This window comes from Helicoverpa zea, chromosome 1 (assembly GCF_022581195.2).
Source record: "Helicoverpa zea isolate HzStark_Cry1AcR chromosome 1, ilHelZeax1.1, whole genome shotgun sequence".
NCBI lineage: Eukaryota > Metazoa > Arthropoda > Insecta > Lepidoptera > Noctuidae > Helicoverpa > Helicoverpa zea.
In genome coordinates, this window is record NC_061452.1 from 9,520,646 (window position 1) to 9,544,038 (window position 23,393).

The 23,393-nt window shown below is 37.2% G+C and overlaps 1 protein-coding gene across 1 annotated transcript in view; it reads right to left on the minus strand.

The window, feature by feature from the left end:
* Nucleotides 1–7,408: 7,408 nt before the first annotated feature.
* The window catches only part of LOC124646268, a 29,219-nt gene continuing 13,234 nt past the window's right edge, over nt 7,409–23,393 (minus strand). Inside the window, exons 7-16 of the mRNA XM_047186389.1 lie at nt 19,208–19,336; nt 18,381–18,526; nt 17,718–17,940; nt 16,685–16,956; nt 15,926–16,107; nt 14,484–14,669; nt 12,468–12,627; nt 11,855–11,979; nt 11,323–11,498; nt 7,409–10,400 (exon numbers count right to left, since the gene is read on the minus strand). Of these exons, the coding sequence (XP_047042345.1) occupies nt 10,217–10,400; nt 11,323–11,498; nt 11,855–11,979; nt 12,468–12,627; nt 14,484–14,669; nt 15,926–16,107; nt 16,685–16,956; nt 17,718–17,940; nt 18,381–18,526; nt 19,208–19,336 (1,783 nt within the window). The 3' untranslated portion in view covers nt 7,409–10,216. The remainder of the gene's footprint in view (nt 10,401–11,322; nt 11,499–11,854; nt 11,980–12,467; nt 12,628–14,483; nt 14,670–15,925; nt 16,108–16,684; nt 16,957–17,717; nt 17,941–18,380; nt 18,527–19,207; nt 19,337–23,393) is intronic.

The window sequence follows — 23,393 nt, forward strand, 5'->3', positions numbered from 1 at the left end:
ATTAAAACTTGGATGTGGGCTCATTGTTATTTAGGGTGTTGTAAACTTCAAAACTTAATCCAAGTATATAATGCCGGTCTTTAAAATTTAATATAAAGAATACAGATGCTTGAGACGTTGTTATAATAATGTTATGATCTTCTCATATCGTCGCTGTTAGTGGAATTTCAGTTTTATTCTTGTTTTAAAGCTTTATTTAAAATGATTGCGGTAAGCCGCGGTTACCAGCAGAATGGTTTCGAAACCTTGAAAATAATGTCAATTAAATAATTTTAACTGCTCAATTTTTTATTTAGATTCCTCTTTAAAATAATAAATAACTAAAGACTATGATCCTTTAATTGTTTTATGAAGAATCAATTGAACTAGAACAAAACAAACCATATTGAACTGAATTTATAATGATTCTAAGAATATTTGAATTAAAACATGAAATAAATTTTTCATAGCGATAGGTGTGTCAACGTTTTGATAAATCTATGACCGCATAATATAATATATAGCTGTATAATGACCGTGGGCAGGTGCGTGGCCCAAGGGTGGTTTTGCACGTTGCACGTTGAAATTGCGTCGACACCAACGCAAACTACCCATGTTGCACCCCGAACCGAAAGCATTTTGTTTCAACCTTTTTTCTGAAAACTTTAACGCGACACAAACGATGCAAAACACGTTCAGTTATTACGTGCTTTAAGAACAAAGCTATGTTATTGTTATGTTTTAGAATTAAGCTTGTGAAACGTGAAAAGGAGTGTAAGAGTCCAAATCGATGCTGTGTCATTAGTAAACGTAATGCTTTTACAGTGCTATGAAACTCGAAACTCAACAAAAGATGTAAGTATTCCGACCCACAAGCTGTTATTTATTAATCATTCGACGACAGATGAAAAATGTGTGTCGCGCTTTAAAAAAATATCAATATCCAATGGGATTGACCGACCTCAAAAAAAACAAAGGCAAAAGATACACGCATACAATGTTCGAAAAATAAACACAGTATGTAACAAAGCACGTACATTTTTGTTTACTCGGTGAAATTGATGTGTGCAGTACGAATGGATCTATCGGAAATTAACTGTGTGTTTAGGAACGAACAAGACGTGAAGTAAACATGATAACAACTGAGCGAAATTATTAATGCAAGTTAACGATATCACCTTTAAACTATCCAATCATTCACGCTGTATTAGATGGTCAAGTGCGCTGTGCTTGTTAATTTGTAGATATAGGTCATAATGAAGGTAGGAAATGGCTGAATTTATGAGTTTCTCGTGGTGAATGTTTCTGATGTGGGACAAGTTTTCACGCGTTTTACTACGTAGTGATTTGAGGCATAGTCCGTAAAATACGCAATTATTTTTCTATCGAAATGATATGTACCCACCTTGGGCAAAATTGTTAAATCAAATCATTTAGATAGAAACGTGTGTTCACATTAAATAAAACACCCTAATGTGGACTTTACTGTTTGACCGCAACACAAACAATTATGAGGTTGACTGCTAAATTAGTACACATGTGGTTAATTTATATTGTTTAACCCAATCTAGTCAAAATGTCAGTCAGTACAATTCCCACGCTATTTGATGACTTCGGGTGACTAAAACACGTTTTGTTATTCCATTTCCTACAACAGTCACCCCAGTTTTAGGGAAAATCTGTTGTGATTTTAGTAAATAGAAAATCGGGAGTGCGCGCGACGTGGTTCGTCGAATCCTATTTTATTTTGACAGTTCTGTGAGCTATGACGCATCTACTCGTATGTTGGAAAGTGGGGAAGAATTGAATTACCCTTTTGTTACAGAATAACAGTTATAAATATAAAAGACATGCAAAGATATCATTAGTCATTATTTTGTTATGTAATCATGTCGTAACAGCCGAAGAGACTTAAATGAGATTCAGTAAACTTTATACAGCTCAGCTACCTTAATTCGAGTTCCAGTAAAAGTTCATAGAATAATAAACAAGACAGCTCATGAAAGTAATGTGATAGATTATTCCGAGTTCATTTTATTTCCTCAATAGAAACGCGGTTTATGGACGTCGTAGTGTGAAGTGCTGTTTGAAACTTTTACTGTTTGTCATTATATTAAAAGTCGTGAAAACTGGATTAATGGAAAAGCCAGGTGCTGTATTATGATGTGTAGTAGTGATCTAGACACCATGCCTAGGGGAATGGAATTCTTGTTTTTCTGTGTTCAAATCCGTTATATATGGTTATTCGTTGGCCTAGAGGTCGCAAGCGCGGCTGCTGTTCTCGAGGTCTCGGGTTCGAATCCCGGGTCGGGCCGAAATCGCTTTGTGGGTTTTCTTAAACTTTCACAAAGCAGCCCGTAGTCTGGAAGTTGGTGATTGATTCACCCGTGCATCGGAGAGCACGTAAATGTCGGTCCTGCGCCTGATATCTTTCCGGTCGTGTCAGATTGCCGTCCCATCGGGCTATGAGAGTGAAGGAATAGGGAGTGCACTTGTGTCTGCGCAAATGCTCGTGCACCATAATATGTCCTGTGCAGCTGGCTGATCTCCTTACGTGGGAACAGCCGCCGTGGCCGAAATCGGCCGTGGAGGCCATTATGGTTCGGTATGACCTCTGTACTGTGTGCAAAAACTTTAAACACATACTGTATATAGTATATAACAGGCTGTGTGAAATGCGTTGTGTATATTGAGTCAGTTAAAGTACTTAAATAAATAAAATGATAGTCTCAAGAGAGAGACCAGCTCTTTTAAGACCATTATTTCATTGCTACAAAATGATAAACAGTCACGAAAAAGTTAATCAACTAAGCCATGTTAATACTCTCCTTTGAAATATTAGTGTTCAGACTTTGTGTGTTCACAGAAGAGTATTAATAAATAAAAGGATAAATCCGTACGAAATCCCGTACTTCAGAGACAGATATACTCACAAAGAAATAATTAATCAGTATAATTAACTTACTACTTAGGAACACACTTGGAATTTCTTGGCTTCATTAGTAAGAGTTCATGAAGAAAATGGACTCTAATTCTAACTCCAATTAACAAATGCAACTTCTGCCTCGTCACGGAAGGTCAATTAAGAAATATCAAGCCATGAAAAGTATGGCAATTAGTCTAATTTAACTTTGTCTCTTACATTAAGTTACAGTTAAACAGGCGTAAATCGAATTAATTGGTGACGTCATTGTAACTTTGTCGTGTAATAAGTCTTTGTAGTAGCAATATTGAGAGTTACTACGTAGAATTTGTAAGGAGTTCCCTTGGTGAATACTTGTATTGTATGTACTTACTACTTAGTTAGGTACACTTACCAATTTCTAGTGTTACTGTATTAAAGTTTTAAAGATCTTAGCGTCCCTAGAAACACATTTAGTTAGCTTTTGTTTTTGCGGGTGACAGGCGCCATTTATCACCAACTAAAATAAAATATTTTTATCAAAATAATAACTAGATAAATAATATTTTATTTTGGTGAATAATGTACTTGTATTTGGAATCCTCGTGACGAGCTAGGTAACGTAAAAAACAACATTACTTTTTTTACTCTTATCAACAACTTCTTACAGTCACTATGTACTTCTTTTAACGTCACATATCTAGGAATACTCCGATTATTGAGACAAATCGTACGATACCCAGATTAAATCTATCCTGATAATTATCCATTCAGCTGTTTCGTGGTATGTTATAAACAATATTACATGCACACTTCCCTACCTTTCAACGGAACCTTTCTAAGCATTAAAAAAGAAAAACGTGAAGTTCAAAAATAGCATTCCAATCTTCCTTATGAAGAGTGAACGCAGGGCGTTTGAAAGCTTTGAGTCCTCAAAATGAGTATTCGTCGTATGACAGACTAATCTACTGGGACTACCTATTACTAAGATAAGCATTTGAAGATCTCCCAACGAGCTTCTTATTATTGTAAACTAAGTATTCAGTGATATCTTTTTATAAACGAACCTCGTAATTTATATTTGAGCCGTTTTTAAAAGGAAAGGGATCTCAAGCAAACTTTTTTTCTAAAATAATTAAGGCGTTACGTTTTTTATTCAACGCGCAGTAGGGCGACTGCTATGCAATTTCAACGTAAAATGAAATTATTTGACAAAGTTTTTAGAATGGGGAAAATGGGATTCAATTTCGACAAAAGAGAAAGAAAGAAACTTGTAGATCAATTTTCATAAACTTTTTAATTATAACGACTGAAATCCAATTTTGAAATTAACTCGTGCTACAGAGGTAATATTCTCGGGAATCTTCGTACCAAAACGTATCCTGGTGTTAATTTATCTTTGTTAAAAACTTAATTACGACGGCAATGAACGCCGGTGGACATGGCGAGGCGAAGACAATGGCAGACATTGTTATTGTTTACAAAGACGCCGCCGGCAACTTTTACTGCATACCTAAGTGTAGTTTAGATGACATCGTGTAATTTGATTACCAAAAATAAACTAATTAGCCTAGAGGTTTTCTAGTAATTGAACCTGATTCTGATTGTTTTCTAAGTTTCCTATCCAAATATCCAACTATGTTGGGGTCGGCTTCTAAGTTTCCTATATATATGTAGTTATGTATAAAATTAAATTATCGATTTTACTTAGGTATATACTGATGATAATTAGGATCTTTTCAAAAAAAAGAATTAGGTACTACCGTTTTAAGCAATTGGATAGGTAAATAAACTATTAAAACATGTTAGATTTGGTAAAAACAAACACACTCAATATTTTGAAACTAGTGAGGTTTTGCACTCGACTCTCGGAGGAAAACCAGTGACGTGGAAAATACAACACCTCTGCTAATCCTTTACACGGCACGCCATTAGTGCTCCTCGTATTTATGCTCTCCGAGCCCCAATTATATAGTTTTAACGAACTGCACACAGTTCACTGCAACTTCAACTTAATTCCAATTTGTTTAATTGTTGTTGTAGCTAGCTCGTGTAGGGACGACCATGATATCCCGCGCTCCGCGGTTAATACAATTCTCAAAGTGAACGCAGAAAGAGTTGTGGTTAAGGCAATGAATATCTGGTGTGCCCGCATGTAGTTTAAATTGCGTTTCCTTTGAGTGAAGCACAAAGACGACTGGATGCGAGGAACTTCATCTAGCGGAAGACTTTGCCAACGGCCTTTTTCAGGGTACACAACTTTACGATTGGCGCAGTGCGAGCAAATCAAAAGCTGCTAAGTTAGCAACCCACTGCGAATCCATCTTTTCTTAAACTTCATAACTCACTTCATATTAAACTTGCTTTAGTTTAAGAACAAATCTTCGGCACTTGAGAATAATCTTCATGCAGCTGATCTTTTATGGCATTTATTATTAAAATAAATTCTGTTTTCTAAAATTTTGGTTGATCGAATGTTTTGATTTTGCCTACAACGCAATATTAATTACTCTTTGTAGGTAGTCTTGTTTATATTATTCTGAGTTGATTCAAAGCAAATAATTCATGCAGTTAGTTCACAGAATCGAATGCCTCCGTTTTACGTTCCAATACATGTTTACTCAAAACGATTGAATTAACCGTCACGATAAAATTATATACATAGAAAAACAAATAAAAAATTTCCCTCTCACGTACACTCAAGCACTAAAGTTTTTTATACATAGAACACTAGCACGGGCTCGTAATGGCGAGTAAAGAGAAAAATAAAAGAACGGGTTCGGGACCTATCTTAAAAAGAAGTTTCCGTCTTAGAAACCTCAAAGGCAAGAGCGGAAGTTTAAAGAAAGGCAGAGGCGAACATTTCAAATGGAAAGTTTAAACTGAGGCACGATCGAACTGATAAAGCCTTCCTTCAATGTTTGCTCCTATAATTTTGTTAACTCTAGTGGCTCGGATCAAACGTAAAAGACGGCGTGTAATCAGCTCCTGGCACAGTACGTCCAGACCTACTCGTATATCGTGAACTAAATATAAGGCATTGACTGCTTCGCTTCAAATATCAATAGCGTACTTGGAAAATTTTATTAATAACGACTGCGGAAATAGTGGGTTGAACAATGTATTAATTAAGAGTTCTAATTGCTTGACACAGTTTGTGAATTACAGTGGTTTAGATTGTAGGTCAAGTAATACTACAGATTTAATTATAGGAAGTGTCCTCTTTAGTTCTTCTCATCCGAAGGGACCTACTTATTGGTCTTCAATGACTAATTATTATTATTAATTACATATTATCAAGCTGAAGAGCTCATTTTCCTGTTTATTTTCCCTCTAATCTGAAGAACTAGTGAACCAATTTGTAAAAATATTTCTATATTAGGAAGACCATCAATCAAGGAATGTTACTTTTTATTATCCAGACAGACGAAGAAGTTTCCACGAGACTCGGATGAATCGATTCGCAGAAGCTAGTATTTATTACATGGGTAAGAGTATATTTTTTGGATATTTAGAATAACCTCCGATAGTTATACTTCTGTTAACCTAACAGAGTACTTGACATACTTACGCTTTAATTGTCAAAAAAGTAAGTAAGAAAAACAAAAGAATCTTGCTGGCAGAACACTTTTATATTTATTGAGGTAAAGTCATCCACCCGTTGATTCCATTTCATTGAAAGGAGATGGCCAAAAAAACACCCAGAGTCGACAGAAACTTCATATGTACGATTAGATTCAGTATAATGTAAGGATTAAAAAAAGTATTTCATATTACCTAAAAACCATGGGGTTCTCTTCTTATAACGTTTTTTCGATCATGATTTTAGTTCACAGAAAAGTTTACTTTTACTGTTTCATGTTCATTATATAGAAGTTGAATGCAGACTCATGATTGGACCGTTTTGCATCGCTAAGTCATTTGTTACATTTGACAATGTCACATGGCGCGATTTTCAAAGACAATTTTTAAAAAGACGTTTCATAGCCAGTTGTGAAGGTTGCATATAACTGCGAAACCTCTCCAAGTATGTAAGGTCGGTGCTTTCGTGTTTGGAGTGGTTAAATATAAGACCTTTTAATCACCAGGCAATCTCAGTAACTATGGGGATATTACTGTTGGCTAGTATAATCTTAGTGTACATAGATTTTTTTTTATGTTCCTTGATGTAAATGATCTTTAAAATCAATATAAATTCAACGACCTATTTTTGTGAAAATATGATATAGCTCCTATACCCCATGGATTTCAGGCTGGAGTTTTTGGCACCATCAAAGGTCTATCATAATGAACCTATTGGTAAGCATTTCATTGCTGTCGATTCTGGGTTTTTTTACTATGAAAATTTGGCCATCTCCTTTAGCTGATTTGCGTGTAATAACCGATATTTAATTTTGTGAGAATTTAAAACCAATAACTAGTAACATCTAGATTACTAACAGGAATCATGTAATGAATTAATTGATTCTCATTTCACTAACAGTTACACGAAATTTATAAAAAAAGGGTTCAATAAATAATACACAATTTGCTTTCATTTTATCTATTTCAGTGTAACAAACATTATTCATTATTTTATATGTAGAATCATCTACCTACCTATTAAAGTTAGCTTTCCTCAGTTAATCTAAATAGGACAAAGATTGGGTTATCGGCAAAGTTTTACAAAGTCAGAGATAATGCCAACTTTGTCCGAACTATTTACATCTAAACTAAATGCTTGTCTAATTACATAATTGATAATTTAAATGTTACACAAACTTGCTATGAATCATCAACTTAAGTATATAGAGTTTTTAGTGAAGCTGTACATTTCGCGATGGTTAACTTTGCATTTTGTAGATAGCTATTTAAACTCTTGCGTGTTTCAAAAAAAAAAAAAATACAAATGCCTTAACAAAACACTACCGCGCATGTCAAATGGCTATCTTCAGAAATGCAAAGTTAATTGGCTTGAACTGTAACTTGTTAAGACGGATCTTTCGCAATAAATATAGAACACAAAAGTTACGATCAAAATGTAAATAATTTATAAAAATTTAATAAAAGTTTATTCAGATACACAGGGTACAAAAGCGTAAAATCAGTAGTCAACGCACTGATCCTACGTGTCATATGTGACATTCGTTGCTTTAAACTTTAATGAAATAAAAACAGACCATGCGACCACCCTTTGTTAGCATTTTAGTACAAAAAAGAATCCCAATTGAAACAAAAAACAAAAATGAAATAAAAACGAGATTCGTAAAAACCAATATAAATATTTCACGTGAAAGTTCCCTGCGTTGGAATCTATTTCACCCAATATCTGGCAAGTGAAAAGTTTCCGCATTCCATATTTACTGCGTAAAATACTTTCACCATCTCTAAAAAGCACAACATCTAAAAAAAGTAACACATCGTGCAAAAACATTAACAGCTTCAAATGTATTATTTTCTATTTCAGCAAACCACTAAAATCCATCCGTGAGATTTGTATGTGTGTACCCATATTTTTTTTTCAAATTCAATTCCCGTGAAGTGCTCGAAATCCATGACTGAACGATTAAATTTTATTTTGTTGTGTCTGAATTGCGTGTGATAGAAATTTAAATATTTTTTCGTGCATTTATAATTTCGTACGCATTGATTTCCGTCGATTTAATTGCTTTTCAGAGTTATTTTATTACAAAAGGTGATTTCTATGCTATTGTTCGGCGGAATCCCGTTTGAATACTAAATTGCCGAAAATATCGAGTATTTTAGTTTTTTACGTTGTGACTTAAATATGATCATTTTAAAAATATAAGCATATTATATGATTGGCGGACAAGTAGTAAATATCGAATTTCAAGAAAACAATAACAGAGTAGGTAAAATCTACATATTTATAATTGACAGTAAGACAATTACTTAATAAACAGCCATTTATCCACATTAACGCTACACTTACAAAATAAAATAAAATAATATTATAGAACCATTAAAAAATAAATCAGCATGACAATTTATTGAAGCGACATTATTTGTTCTACTTATCCAAAAAGTCTTTGGAGGTGTATTTCTAGACTATTCTAAGGGATTCGTTTAAGCTTGTATATTCAATATTTACATAGTTCATTCGTAGTTCACCGTACATAGTTTACATTCCTTTATCTAAGAACCAATATAGCGTAGCTAGCGGTACTTTTGACTAACGTTTCCATGTAAAAAAAAATATGACGAATTTTCATTTGTTGTCTCCGTTCTCCTTTTCGGCTTTGCAATCAATCGAAACATAAAAGGCGCAATATATTGACTCTGACATGAAGATTGTGTTACAATAGAACTGAAACCAAACCACAAATTACCTGTTCTTAAGCACGAGTTTGAATGACCTTCAAAATAAAAGTACAATCATCATATCTTTTCCACTTTTACGTGAATTTTATTTTCACGGATCTAAAAGCAGAAAAACGGAATTCGTTGGCTAAAAGTAGTAAATAATAAACAAGCAGCCAACACTATTGCTAGGTTAGAATATTTTGGACGCAGCGTTTGATTCATGCGCTTGTTTTCATGTAGCCGAGCGCGCCGCCGCGCCGCTCCCTGCAGTTCGATTTATGTCCACAGATAAATCAACGCAAATTGAAAGTACACTCGCTTAGGGACTTTTAATAGAGACTCAAAGGATTTTAATCCATTATATTTATTAATTTAGTCATTACTTTATCGCTTTTTCATTGTAGATAAAACAGCCTTAAACCTGAAAGTATCTGCTTCTGAGTCGTGATCGATGGCAGTTTAAGCGCCATTGTCTTTGTCTCGCCTTTGGCATTTATATCTAGAGTATCTATTTATATTCGCTTCAAAATATTGACGTACCTTTTCAAGGTAAAACTTTCAATTTCCGTGTTTACATTGTTGATTTAAAGCCAGCACCTAATACATATTAATAAGGACAAAACAATATTTTTCTCACCTGTAGGTACATTAAATATAAGTGATCTAAGCACCTCAATTTTTCACCACATAAATGATAAACATCCATCGTAAATTCTAGTAATCCGTTTACTTCAGTATACGTGTATAACTTGACGGCAATAACTTAATTTGTACCGCAAAGGACCTCCACAAACTTGGTTATCACACGAACTAAAATCAAACACTCCGTATCTTTTAACTAGATTTCACTAAAGCGTCCATATCGAAGTTACCTGATTTCAGTTCTTAGCAATATTCTCTTACAAGAACAGACTCCGTAGAGAATGATATTCACTTTATAAAGCCAAGTCTTTATTCATACACATTTTAGAATACACTTTTAGTCACTATAGAATCATTAGGTATTAGAGTTTTTTCAGCATTTGATCAGTTTCAAAGTCTAAGCACTGGTAAGCACAGAATGTAGTATAAAAGGTATATGGTGACGGAGATGAAGTTGGCGGCTGCAGAGGCGGCCGGCGCAGGAGTCGGCGGGCCTAGCCGCGTGTTCGCCCGGACCACTTGCGACCGCCACCGAATCGTGTAAAGCGGCTGCTGCCGAGACAGGGCTACTAACCTAAAGGATAAAATAAACTTGTTAGAATTATATCCCCATTTCTTGTTATTGGTGTTTTAAATATATACTGGTGCCTTAGTATTCGTATAGGTAAGCGCTCGTGCAGATTTTGGGGATACATGCATTTAACAGCCAGCACTATCATCAACGCTAGCGTCCAACGTATGGCTGTACCAAAATTTCTTGCGTGTAGACTTTTTCTATTGGCCATTATCAAAAGCCCGAAATGCACGCGTTGCACAGCAAAAAGTGTGGTCAAAAACCAAACTGTGCAATACAAAATGCTGCAGAGGGCGCTTAAAACTTTATTTACTATCCCACCTGCGTCCAGCAAAAAGAACGCTTTGCGACGACCTCTCGATTCATCGACAAAGGTATATTTTCACACATCGTTATTCAGGATTTACGAGAAAAAATGTCATTTCGGAGCACACCACGTACCTACCTACGCCTTACTGCTTTCTTTAATATGCACAAAGAAAAAAGATCTTTGTACCTTCCGAAAAAGTAGCTAAATAAAAGCATTCGTTCTTGCGTATTTGGCACGTCGGTTGGTGTATTAAAGCCGAGGGCCATTCATAAATAATTTATCGCAGCGTTTTTCTTCCTTTTGGAAATTGTTTAGATCGCGCTAAAAGCTCAGCGGAAGATTCTTTTGACTTCCGAGCGAACTAGCGACGCGGTTGTATGTACACGCCTTCCGAATATGAATCGAGGTTCTTCAGCAATCGTCATCGATTTGTTGGAGCTGTACAAGTATAGGGTTAGTTACGAAAACACTTGTTTCACACTGTTACGCGTAGCATGTAATATCATAGAGGTGAATGTGGAATACACAATGGGATTTGGTGTTTTAGTTATCCGGACATTAATTGATCATGTCAACGTTGGGCTGTATGTTAGGTTTGGAATTAATACATACCTAATGACGACGGTATTGAGCCGCCAGGGCAGGGTGTAGGTGTGGTTCTTGTGCCTCGCACAGAACGTGTAGAGCAGGTCCCCAGCGGCAGCCGCCAGGCCCCCGTCCTGCTGGCCCCCACCGCCCGGCCCCGACCACTCGTGCAACGTTATGTTCCACGAGCCGCATGACTTGTCCTACCACAACATTTTATGGAATACCACTCCAATGGATGCATTAGTACGTTGGTATACCGGCATCCAAAAGGAAAGTTCTGAACCAATGCAATGTTATAAATCTCGAAAGTTCACAACTATCTACATAAATCTCATATTTTGGTGTTATACGAAGTATTTTAGAAAGCGGGAATGCGGTCCAGGTTAGTGAAGAAGTACAACATTTATTTAAATATTTAAGCTTTAGTGCTCTGCAAATAAAATACCTTGATAAAATGAATGGAATTTCCAGCACCAGAAAATCCACAAGAATAAATTGAAGTCGAGAAGATGACTTAAATAAAAATAAAACTCAATGGCTTTTTATCGTGGCTTACCTGTTCAGACGTGATGTCAATGAACAACTGCCGCTCAACGTTGGAATCTAATACCCAAGTGCATTGTTGATAGAAAAACTCGTTCAGACTACCCGTAACCGACACATTCCTCGACGATATTTCACCTAAAGGAAAAAAAAACAAAATGAAGTCCTTGAGAAGAAAATAATAAATTTAAAAGACGACAGCGAAACATCTACCTACGCGGGCAATAATGCGACGTTAAGGCACCACGACGAGTCGCCGCAATAGCGACGTTGTAATTGGAACTTTACGATCTTGTTCAAGGTTTTTTCGATTCAGTGTTACCCTAGGCGGCGTGAAACTGGGTCGTGGCACGTAATTTTCTCGGACGCGCCCCGCCGCGCTACCGAGAACAATATCCGACGCGTTTTTCCAAACGTCTGAGACGCGCTTCGAATGTCAAATAGAACTGTTTGTTTTTCGCTTTATGTGATTGGGGGCCTATGGAGTTCATTTAAGATAAATTGCCGATTTTTTGCCCCTTTCCTTGAGATATCTTAATCGAATTATCTCGGGATCGCTTTCGAAAAATGTTCATGATAAGCGTATTGTTAGCAGGTAAACAAGAGTTTCGTGATGGTACGCTTACCAGAGTGAGTGGTGTATGTGCGCTGACCGCACATGGCGTCATCGTTGAAACTATATGCGGCCGCGTAATCAAAACCGCGGCTCGCATATGTGTAATGCGCCACTGAATACTCCAACCGAACACTCGTCCAACTGCGCACCACGACCGGCAACCACGCCGCCTGTCACAAACAACAATTACGTAAATTAAAATTTACAGTTACCGCTTTAGCTGAAAAGAGGAAAGAAAAAATACAATTTACAACAATAGAAATAAATCTCATCTCAACAATCTTTCATTTGATAAAGTCTACATTGTTTTCCCTGGCAGTCAGTAAAAAGTAAACGTTTCTTTGAGATTCGTGGCAAGAACATAAAAGCTGGGTTCCGCGCGGCTACGCACCGTCATCATAACAGTTAGTGTACGTACCTGAACAGCCTATTGACAAATTCAGCGTGCAGTGGTCGGCGCTAACGGCACGCGGTGGCCATACGTAGGCCGCTACTAAGTAATTGAATTTTGAGGAGCGAGTCTCTGAGCTGTCGCCCCGAGCCGCGTCGTCGGCTGCCCACTAATAACAGGGGCGGACGGATGACATGCCGCCAGTTAGCCCATGTTTTATGAGCACCGGGACATGGTCCGCTACGCCGCCACCCGTTTTAGATACAGTCCAGAATCCATTTTGGAACAATGTGAGGTCGTAACAATTTGGCGCGGATGGCGTCAAACCACGATGGGGGGAAAGCAATGTTAATAATTAAATTACGCGTGCGGCTCACGATGTAAGATAATAATTGGATATTTTTTTCTTTGTTTTGTAATACACGCCTGCCTATGTGCACACATCATTATACATCGAACAGTTCGGGATATAACTGAAAAGGTAAATATACTTAATCTATACGAGATTAGCAAGCCACCTAACAAGTTTCCCGTTGTGAGCAAAGATTAAGTATTTCTAATCGCTTATGCTTATTTTTCAGGGTGGTACGTTTAATTACTGTTACATACTTAATAGTAACCCTGTTAGTTAATTATGCGGCGGGCACGGCAGCCGGGCGCGCGGCGTCGCGGCGAAAGGATTGCTCGTCCTCCCCGTGTTAACATAAGGCCCCACTAACACGATTAATTTATTTGTTGTAGTATATTCAGAGCTCGCAATAATTAGATCATGCATTTCAGCTCCTGTACACCGAAAACCCCGTGTTTATTCTACTTGAAATTGAAATGTTCAAAGTATAATTTACCACACAGAAATGCTACCATTTGTTCAGATGCTATTACGCTATATTATGTATCGGTTCCTTGATTTTTACTTTCGATTACCCTCAATGTTTCCCTTAATATTTCAAGCAATTAACGTCAATTTTCTTGTCGATGGTTTCCGTATATTTTATTCGTTCAGATAGCTGTAATGAACGTCAATTCCAATGAATGTCACGTCGAGCACTGTTATTTTTTGAATTGCAAATAAGGACCCGCTACGTCATAAAGTTATAGGTTCTTGTTTAAAATCACCTCATTTTGTATTCCAAGTGGAACAGGTATTGAGTTGAGTATTTCAGTCATTTTTAGTGTTCTTCACTTGGAAAATTGGAATACTTACTTATGAAAGATCCTGACTGATTATAATCAAGGGCTCTTCGGGAGAGTAGGTACTTAAAGAATTATGGCCGGATTTTTTCTTTCCTGCCTTTTACAGCTGTTATTTAATCAATCAAAACAACACAAGTAAAGATTACCTACTTCAATCAACCCCTTAAAAATGAGTTTCGCATTTGGAAGGACCTTCAATGGCAAATAACTTCTGTGGCGTGTTGGACAGACACTCGCAGCCCGCGTCCCCGCACGCCTTACGACACCCGCCCGTCAAACCAGAATACTTACTTGAAAGTCTCCACAAAGGCAGGACAGGTGAGTTCCATCTCCAGCCACCAGGGCGACATGATCGTGGTAGTAGAGTGGCGTGTTGGAGCGACACTCGCAGCCCGCGTCACCGCACGCCGCGCGACACCCGCCATAAAACAGAATACTTACTTGAAAGTCTCCACAAAGGCAGGACAGGTGAGTTCCATCTCCAGCTACCAGGGCGACATGGTCGTGGTAGTAGAGTGGCGTGTTGGAGCGACACTCGCAGCCCGCGTCCCCGCAAGCAGTGCGACACCCTCCCGCGCCTGCTGTGCCTGTCGGTTCCGCGCTCCACATGCGTTCCAGACGCTGGATCTAAAGGAAATAATGATGGTAGAGTAACTAAGAAAGTTCATAATTTAGGAAGCATTAATTTGGAAAAAAATCAAGTAGGGAATCATAACATAAAGTTTGTTCAAAAACGTGAAGAACGAATGAAATGGTTAGTGCAGGGGCTTTGTCAAGCTTCTCTTGTTTACCCATGAAACTTATAATTTTTGTATGACCTGTAGATAGTATAATATTAAGTTTATCATGTTGATGTTTAAAAAGCACCTACTGTATGGCTGAAAAATAATATGAAAATATTTCAGATCTATTCTCTCGTGTTATACCTAATGTATTTTTCTATGTGTTATGAAGATCGACGAAGTCAATGCAACAGAGTTTTTTTTGATAGAAACTAAAAAAGGTTCACTTCGATAGATACATATGCCGTGGGCCTAAAAAGTTATGCACACAGCAAAAAAAAAATGGAATCAAATCCCGCTATAGTAAAATGTACAAGAATAAAAAAAACTCGTGTCACTTTTAAATGTTTCGGTATACATTTTTAACAATGTTTTTTATTATTTATTTTTGTTCTCCGTTCCGCCTGACACTCGTGGATTTTTTTCAATGCTTACAATATTTAAAAGTACCTACACTGATCTTAATAATGGGTAAAATATTACTGTGTTTATATCATATTTTGTAACATTAATGATTAAAAGTCAAAGCATTTAAGGTCCCGAAGGTCGATTTGTTAGCATAAATTTTATCTAAAATGAATTAAGTCTTGTCTGAAGCCTTTCAGTACATTTTGGCATATTTAATATTCACAGACGATATTATAATATGCACGGTTGGTAGTGCCTCCATTGTTAGGGTCAGATTATACAAAGTGGTTTCTAACGGCTACCCTAGACTCAAAGCATAGTAGGGTAACAATGTTATCTTTATATCTTTTCATAAATTGTGTCTGTTGAGTTTCTTTTTTTCAACAAAATGTAAAAAGAATTCATATCGCAGATTATGAGAACTCCGGTTTTCCAGGTACGACAAAACTTTGGGAGCATCCACTGAGTTGAATAGTTTTACAAATATTTGCAAGACCAGTAAAATAAAACCTAGCTTTTTACTAAAAATAATTTTAGTATCCTGTGCTAGTGCCTCAGCAAACAAGAGAATACAGAAAATAAAAATACAAAGAGGATCAACAACACAACGACTAATGCGTACAAAAATTACATTACCTGCACCTTACTCTTAGTCCAGTAGTACACTCAAAAATGACTTGTTACATAACTTACTTCAATAGTGACGCTCTGATTGGCAGCCGGTATAAACCGGTGCGTGCACAGCAGCCGTTCCTCGATGTTCCAGAAGATGTGATGATGTGATGGCGCTGACACGCCCCCGTGAGCTGGAGACGAGAGCCCGTAGTGCGTGGCTGCACACGTGGCGTCTGGAGACGCTGTGCCTTCGTGTTGTTCTGCATCAAAAGTTCATCGTCATCATCATCGCCTGAGCCTTTTTCCCAACTAAATTGGAGTCGGCTTCCAGCCTAACTAAAATTATGATTTTTTTATGTACTATCATACACTATCAGTGATATTATTTAGTAACAATGTTTGCAAAGGACCTGGAATTTTTCACATGATGAATCATTTAAGCAAAACTATCTATAATTTCTATCTAAGTGAAAAATTGTTACAGTTAATGAATAAATATCTTTACTTTGTATTACAATTAATCTACTCCACATTCGGTATAGTTAACATTATTTCAAGATTACGCAAATATCCTGGTTCTATATTTTCTATACATCACGTATTTTTCCTCTCACCAGTGATTACATACACATCAGATACTTCACACAAACATTCACATTACCCTTAGTAAGCACCGGTTGGATTTAGCTCCGGAATATTATTTCTCGTCCTTTTCTTTTCACTTTCCATAAGTCATCAAATATCATTGTTTATGTCCTGTTGTGGAAGCGGAATACATTTTCCTTCATATTTTTCCTATTGATATTTTATCATTGTCTAGTGATATTGTTTACTCACCATCATGAAAAGCAAAGGCCCCGTCAACAAATTCCTCTTCATCGGAAGTTTGCGAGGTTGCTCTTCGGACTAGGATTGTTAAGTTAGCACCTTTCGACGTCACAGCTTGACGTATTAAGAACCGTCCCGCGGGATCCCTAGCCTCGCGGATGGCTGGTCCACATACCCTGAGAAGAGCTCGGTCCCCTCTTTCGGATCTATCTCTTTCTCCTCTGCCACCAAATTCATGAAGACCTTCTAAGATCTCAATATGAGATCGACAGCTTTGTAACCTGATCATGACAAACAAGAAGATTAAGAAAACCGAAACTTTTGGATAGTAACATTTTTTATTCAATACATAAATTTTGTCAAACAAACAACAAACAAAGAAATGCTAATTGAATACGTTACGTAAGAAACACGGATAAGGAAAATCTACAACAAAACATTTCTTGAACAGGCGAAATTAAATTCCCAAATCATAAATTTATGATTTCTGAGGGCGGGTCTATCAATCAATTGCACCCCGGGGAGAAGCCGGTCATAACAGACAGTTACAACAAAATTGGGACTCCAGATACTGTCACGAAATTCTGTTGTTTTGCTGTTGGTACCTACATTCGTATTTGCTATATGAACCAAGGTTTATTTTCGATTCTATAAGTTTATGATATTGTTCTGTGATATTTTCAGTGCATCTCAACGTCGAAAATAAAAGTTTAGCCTGAACATGTTTTAAGGTGCTTTAAGACTATAAATCAAGACCGTGTACCTTCTATCTTGCGCTCTTTTGTAACTCAATAAGACTTTAATTAAGGCTTGTGAGTGCGCTCTCATTATGAGTCTCATTTTACGACTACCGTACTGTCACATGCAGAGAAGGTCGCAATACGTTTACAGAATACATGGATTGTAATCTAAACTCATCCGGATTCCTTCCGCTCTATTAAACTGAAAGAGGGACGGCACCATGAGCGTTAGCACTCGCTCTAACTATCACAGGAAACATAAAAGGATGGGTAAATTGTGACTTGATACGTTGTGCACTCACCTTAAATTATAATTAAATAGTGATACTTGGACCACGTCGGTAGGCGCTCCTAGTAGGTGTATGACACACTGCGCCCGCCACGTGCCCGCCCGGGAGTCGAAGTGTCCGGAGCGGGCGCCGCCTGGCCCGTAGCCCCGGACGGTGGCGCCGCAGCCCACCCGCGTCCCGCTTCCCCCGGACACTTCATTTGTCATCCCGCTACTATCTACTGGTATCCTATCCGCTACGAAAAAAGTAATAACATATTTGTAGATGTGTTTCCACTAATATTTCAACGTAAAGAGGCACAATGTCTAGCGTTTTTGCCGTGTTTCGAAAAACAAAGGGTATCTACGTTTTATTCTTCTGTGACAACACAATTTATTATACAAAGCAGTTAATGGAAAAACAGGGGAGGTTTAAAATAAAACATAAAATGATGTAGAGAATTTAACCAGCCAGCACAATTGTTAGGACCGGCGTATGGAAAAGCTTATTGCGGTTTTTATAATAGTCCACAAATGCATTTTTTACGTTCAGCATAACGATGGAGTTTTGTAATAAGAGTATAATAACCTGTCCTTTCGTTTCGCTTTTAAGGATATACAACGAGAATAGTATTAGTTGGGATTTCCACGATGCTGCATATACCTAACTATAATTACTAAAAAATATGCAATTTACCATGTTGTATATGATGAGTAAGTGCAGCCAGAGGCGGCGAAGCAGGCACCACAGTGGGAGGAGCCCCGCTGCTGTCGATCCTCTCAATAAACTCGAGCTTGGCTATAAATCCGTTGTAGTCGTACGGCGGCACTAATGGTCCGGAACTGAACACAGGTATCGTCATGTTAGAGAACCGCTTCGTATGTACAAAGAATACATTATGTGGGTACTAGTGATCTGTTCGATAGAAACGACTGTTGCAAGCTTAATAGCTGTGTCATGGGATACTCAGCATTAGGAGTGTTTATTTGTTTTGTTTTGAAGAGAAGGAATGCGAAGAGGTACTTCATTAAACGTGTAGTCATTATATTTTGCCTGTTTAATTTAATGTAGTTTAAGCATGACAAAATATATTATGGATGCCTGTGTTCATAATTTAATTTAAAACCGTCTTAAAATACAATATAGGTACAAACATCGATTCTAAAGTTATCTTTTAATAAGTTGAAGTCTTGTGTGCTAAGACTTATATGAGATTTAATATAATCTTAGCTGTCGGGATTTGAATATAAAATGTTTGACGAGAAATGAATTAGGACTTATTTTTGGAGCTGAGTTATAAATAAGCGCCTTTTAGTAAACGTAGAGGGATGAAATTTCATAAAACCCTAAACTCATGTAAAGATATATTTTTAGGTATTTTCATAAGTAACATGAAAATAGGACAGTCACATACAGAAAAGCTTACCTGATACAAAATATTCATGTTTATCCAAAACAACAACTTTTCATTTAAGTATCCAGATTTAGCTTTAATATAAAAATAAATGTAAAAACCGTCTTACTTGAATTCCAGCAGCAGATTGGGTCCGGGATGTTCGAGCGTGGCCGTGCGCTCGGAGCACAGAGTGGCGAGCAGCGACGCAGAGGGCGAACTACCCGCCCGTAACGTCAGATAATCCGTTGTACAGTGACTGCGGAAACGATATTGTTTTACTGTATAGCTTATGAATGGATTATACTGGCTCCGTTCCCAAGATTCCTGCCTATATACGGATTTTCGACTTATTTCTGCGGATCTACGGATTTCCATAAGGGGAGGTTTTGTTATTCCGGGTTTGTTACACAAATAGGCTTTGAGTAACGCCAATTTTGGTCTATAGCAATTTCTGAGAATGCATTCGTTTAACATCATCGAATACCTTTATATGTATAGTCGGTCAAAATCTTTATATGGTCCATATTGTTTGTATCTACAAACATTTTACGGGTACATACACATGGAATGCTACTAGCATTCCTTAAGTTACAAGTTACAAGAATCGACTATTTCTTCGATAACATTTATTTTAAAGGAATACGGTTCTTAAGATAAAGCAAAAGGAACCATAGGTACTAGGCGCCCATACCTCAGAAGGAGGTAGTAACGCGCTTAGGGTAATGAACGTCGCCAACGGTTTCCTCCATTGGTTAGCATTATATGCTCAAGTTCTACTCATTGAAGCAACACAGTATTCTCGAAAGCGGCCCGGAAAAATGCTATAAGGAAAACTGCTTTCTATCTGACCTTTGCCCGGAGCAATAATCCTGAGTAAACTACTAACTAGTAGAAGTACTTAGGAACTAAGAATGAGTTTTATAATATAAGAAAATAACAAGCTTATAATACTCTATTCCTTTTATATTTTGTGCAAGAAGTCTTCCAACACTACTACTTAATCTCCGAGCTGCAATTAGAGGGGTTTTACTTAAGTCAACCTAATACTCTTAACAGAAAACCTAGTAACGAGTAAATATAGTTACACGCTTCTGAAACTGCGCTGCACATGTATAAATATACGATTCGTAAATAAATACAATGCACTTTGCATTCCCGAGTTTAAGCGAGTGAACAAATTGACATTCGTAAGTGTATCATAACAAATTCGCTAGCAAAGAGATCATAAAGCACAGCCTTCCTTGCAAACTTTATAGCGAAGTGTGTTTGCGCTAAATCTGGGAGCTAAAGTGGCTCGGCCGTGTGAACGTACTACCTATTAGTAAGTATGCCGGCAAACGTATTGCACAGAGATAGCACTTTTATTTCGCTCCTGCACTCCAGCGGGATTTATAGTAGATCTAGTGTTAGTGGAACGAAAATGTATCAACGTTTGCAAGCGTTATCATTCCAGTGAAATGTTGTTGCGGTTATTTAAATTTTCCAACAGTTCGATACAATATGATCATGTTACTGTATTACAAATAGATGAAAATGTATTTGTTGAGTTATAGAACAGACTAGAAATTCAGTTTAATAAGTAGTACCGTTAACGAATTATATAAATTGTTATTACCGTCATAAACCACTTCTGTACTGGGCAAGGCCTTTCAAGTAAACGGGGACACAGTGTACACAATTATGTTAATATTATAGCTTTATTTAAGGACGGCTTGTATTAAAACGGCATTAAATTAGGAGTTTCAGACTTAACATAAACTTGATTAGCATGCGTAACGTACTCGGCTTAGTGGTAATTGCTATATCCTGGCTCCTTGTAATGCGATCTCAACCGGCTTTAATCTCACCCACTTGACTCGCACAAACACTTCGTAAACTTACATAATAATATGTTCGTCATTTATTTTTGCACACAATTATTTGTAAAGCCTCTAGCCCTTTATTAAAATACACCCTCCCAGTTATTGAAACGTATTTGCCACTCAAATAAATCGAGACTCCGCTGGGAGTTGGAAATTCTAAATATTTTAACGTTGCCGATATTGCTCGGTATAGTATAGATATGTTTAGATCTTGATCGAAGTATTTTAAAAATATTTCAATTTGTGAGTTTATATTCTATTGGAATTTTGGGATATAGGGAAGCTAGGGAAGCTTCCTGGGTTGGGGTGATATTGAAAAAGTATTTGGGACAAGTCGATGCAGCAAGCATTCTTATGTAATTAGCATACGGCTATGAACTTTTGAGTAATAGTGACGTTCAACCGAACATTATAAAGTTAGCATGCAATCACGAAACTACTCGGCAATGGTTTTTGAATAACATTACAACATGATATGCGAATTTAATATCTTCATGTTTATTTTGAGATCATATAAACGAAATAACAGAATATAATAAAGCTTTTACTTTGTTATTTGGTTTACTAAAAGCCATGTAAGTGGATAATACACTATTTATTTTCATGTTACAGTGAAATGAATTTAATTGCGCCTCAGTTTACCAAAGAAAAACGAGTTAACTTAAGTAAGTACATAAAAGGTAAAGGTTTTTCTGTTGGCTATTTAATTGACCTATTTTATTAAAAATATTTTACGGCGATCAATATAAAGGATGTGTTTATGACAAGGATACTCATTTTATTTAGCCCTTTCACGCATCACAATTGAGTAACTTAGGGATTGTTCACACCAAACGTATTGTCCGCCGCTGACTGTGAGTATACTCACTGTCTGCCCCAGTGTGAACGTCGACTCAATCTGCAGTACGCGTACTCACCAAGCCGACAATAAGCTATAGCGTACGATGCGCTACATGTGTGAACAAAAGAATAGGCTCGTGTAGGTTCACACTAGATGCGTACGCTGAGCGGCTGACTATTCTACACATAAAAGAGCTCAGTATTTGAACCCCCCAATCTTCATACATAACAGATGCTATGTCTTCCCAAGCGCATCTTCGTAAGTTTCTATCACTAAATTCTTCTGAATTCGCATTCCAAATACATTCTCTAGAATGTACTTCTGCAATAAACTTTTCGGTGTCGAACATCGCGAGGTGTCACGTGTCACGTCTGTCCTCATTGAAGTTTGTTTCTCGAGTGTATTGCGGCCGAGGCGCGCGGCGGAGCGGCGCTATTCGGCAACTGCGTCCGCGTAGCCAATCCGCGTCCGCCGTGCATAGTCGCGTAGTAAAATAATCGGCCACTGAGAGTCAGCGACAACAGACGACGTAATAGCGTATAGTCGGTTCGGTGTGAACGACAATTTCAATATATATGGAAAAGCAATAAACTGCGTAACGCGCGCTCACAGTCAGCGGCCGACAATACGTTTGGTCTGAACGATGCCTTATAAAGGAATTACCGATTTAAATTACCACTCAGTACCAGTCGCTCAAACAAACACACACACACACACAAACATTTAGTGAAAACCGTCGCAAGCCCACACGGGTGGAAGGGAGATACGGATGGCTATCCTTTTATTTACTGAAACGATTGTTCCCCGGCTTTCAAAACGAGTGGATTTCATACGGGCTGATAAAAATACTTCCCAAAGAACATTGGGAACGTAGCCGCCTTTGTCGTAACACATAACTGCTTCATCAGTCTTGTGTACAAACGGTAATGGGGAAATGGTAAAAGGAATCAATAAAAAACAGAGAATATGGAAAGTAGATCTTGGAATCACGTTCCCTACAAATAGACGTTTCATGTGTAATAATATTAAGTTACGCTGATACCTCTCGTAAAGTAATACTGGTTTGTATATTTTCGTCTTTTATACTTTAAAAGGTAAGCTGACTTGGAATGTGGTAAAAGACTTTTTTATTACCTACGATATTAAATCAGTATTGAAATTGAACGATGCGGAGAGAGATTTAATTTACATAGAGTGTGTTTGAACTGTGCCTGTATCATACACAAACGTAATTATTGAAAATAATTTAAGTATGTAATGAATCATACCCCAGCCATGTCTTTTGTAATGATTTTAGCAGCTCTGTTAACCTTATCGTTTGACATTCACAAGTTCTCACAATTGTCTTTTCTAACAATGATACAAGATACAATGATTACATGATAACATGATATCTATTAGCTCCATAATAACAAATTCCACTTTTGATTGCCAAGCAATCTTAGCTAAACGTTGGCCTAATTATGCGAAGCTTCGATATGGACTTCGTTACAATAGCAACTGACTTCAAACAGATCGAACTAGGCCACAGTTGTTAGTTCTGCTTGCTAGGTAAATATACTTTCGTAAACTTATTCTATTATGGTTATGTTAAGTGCTTTTGTTCTAGA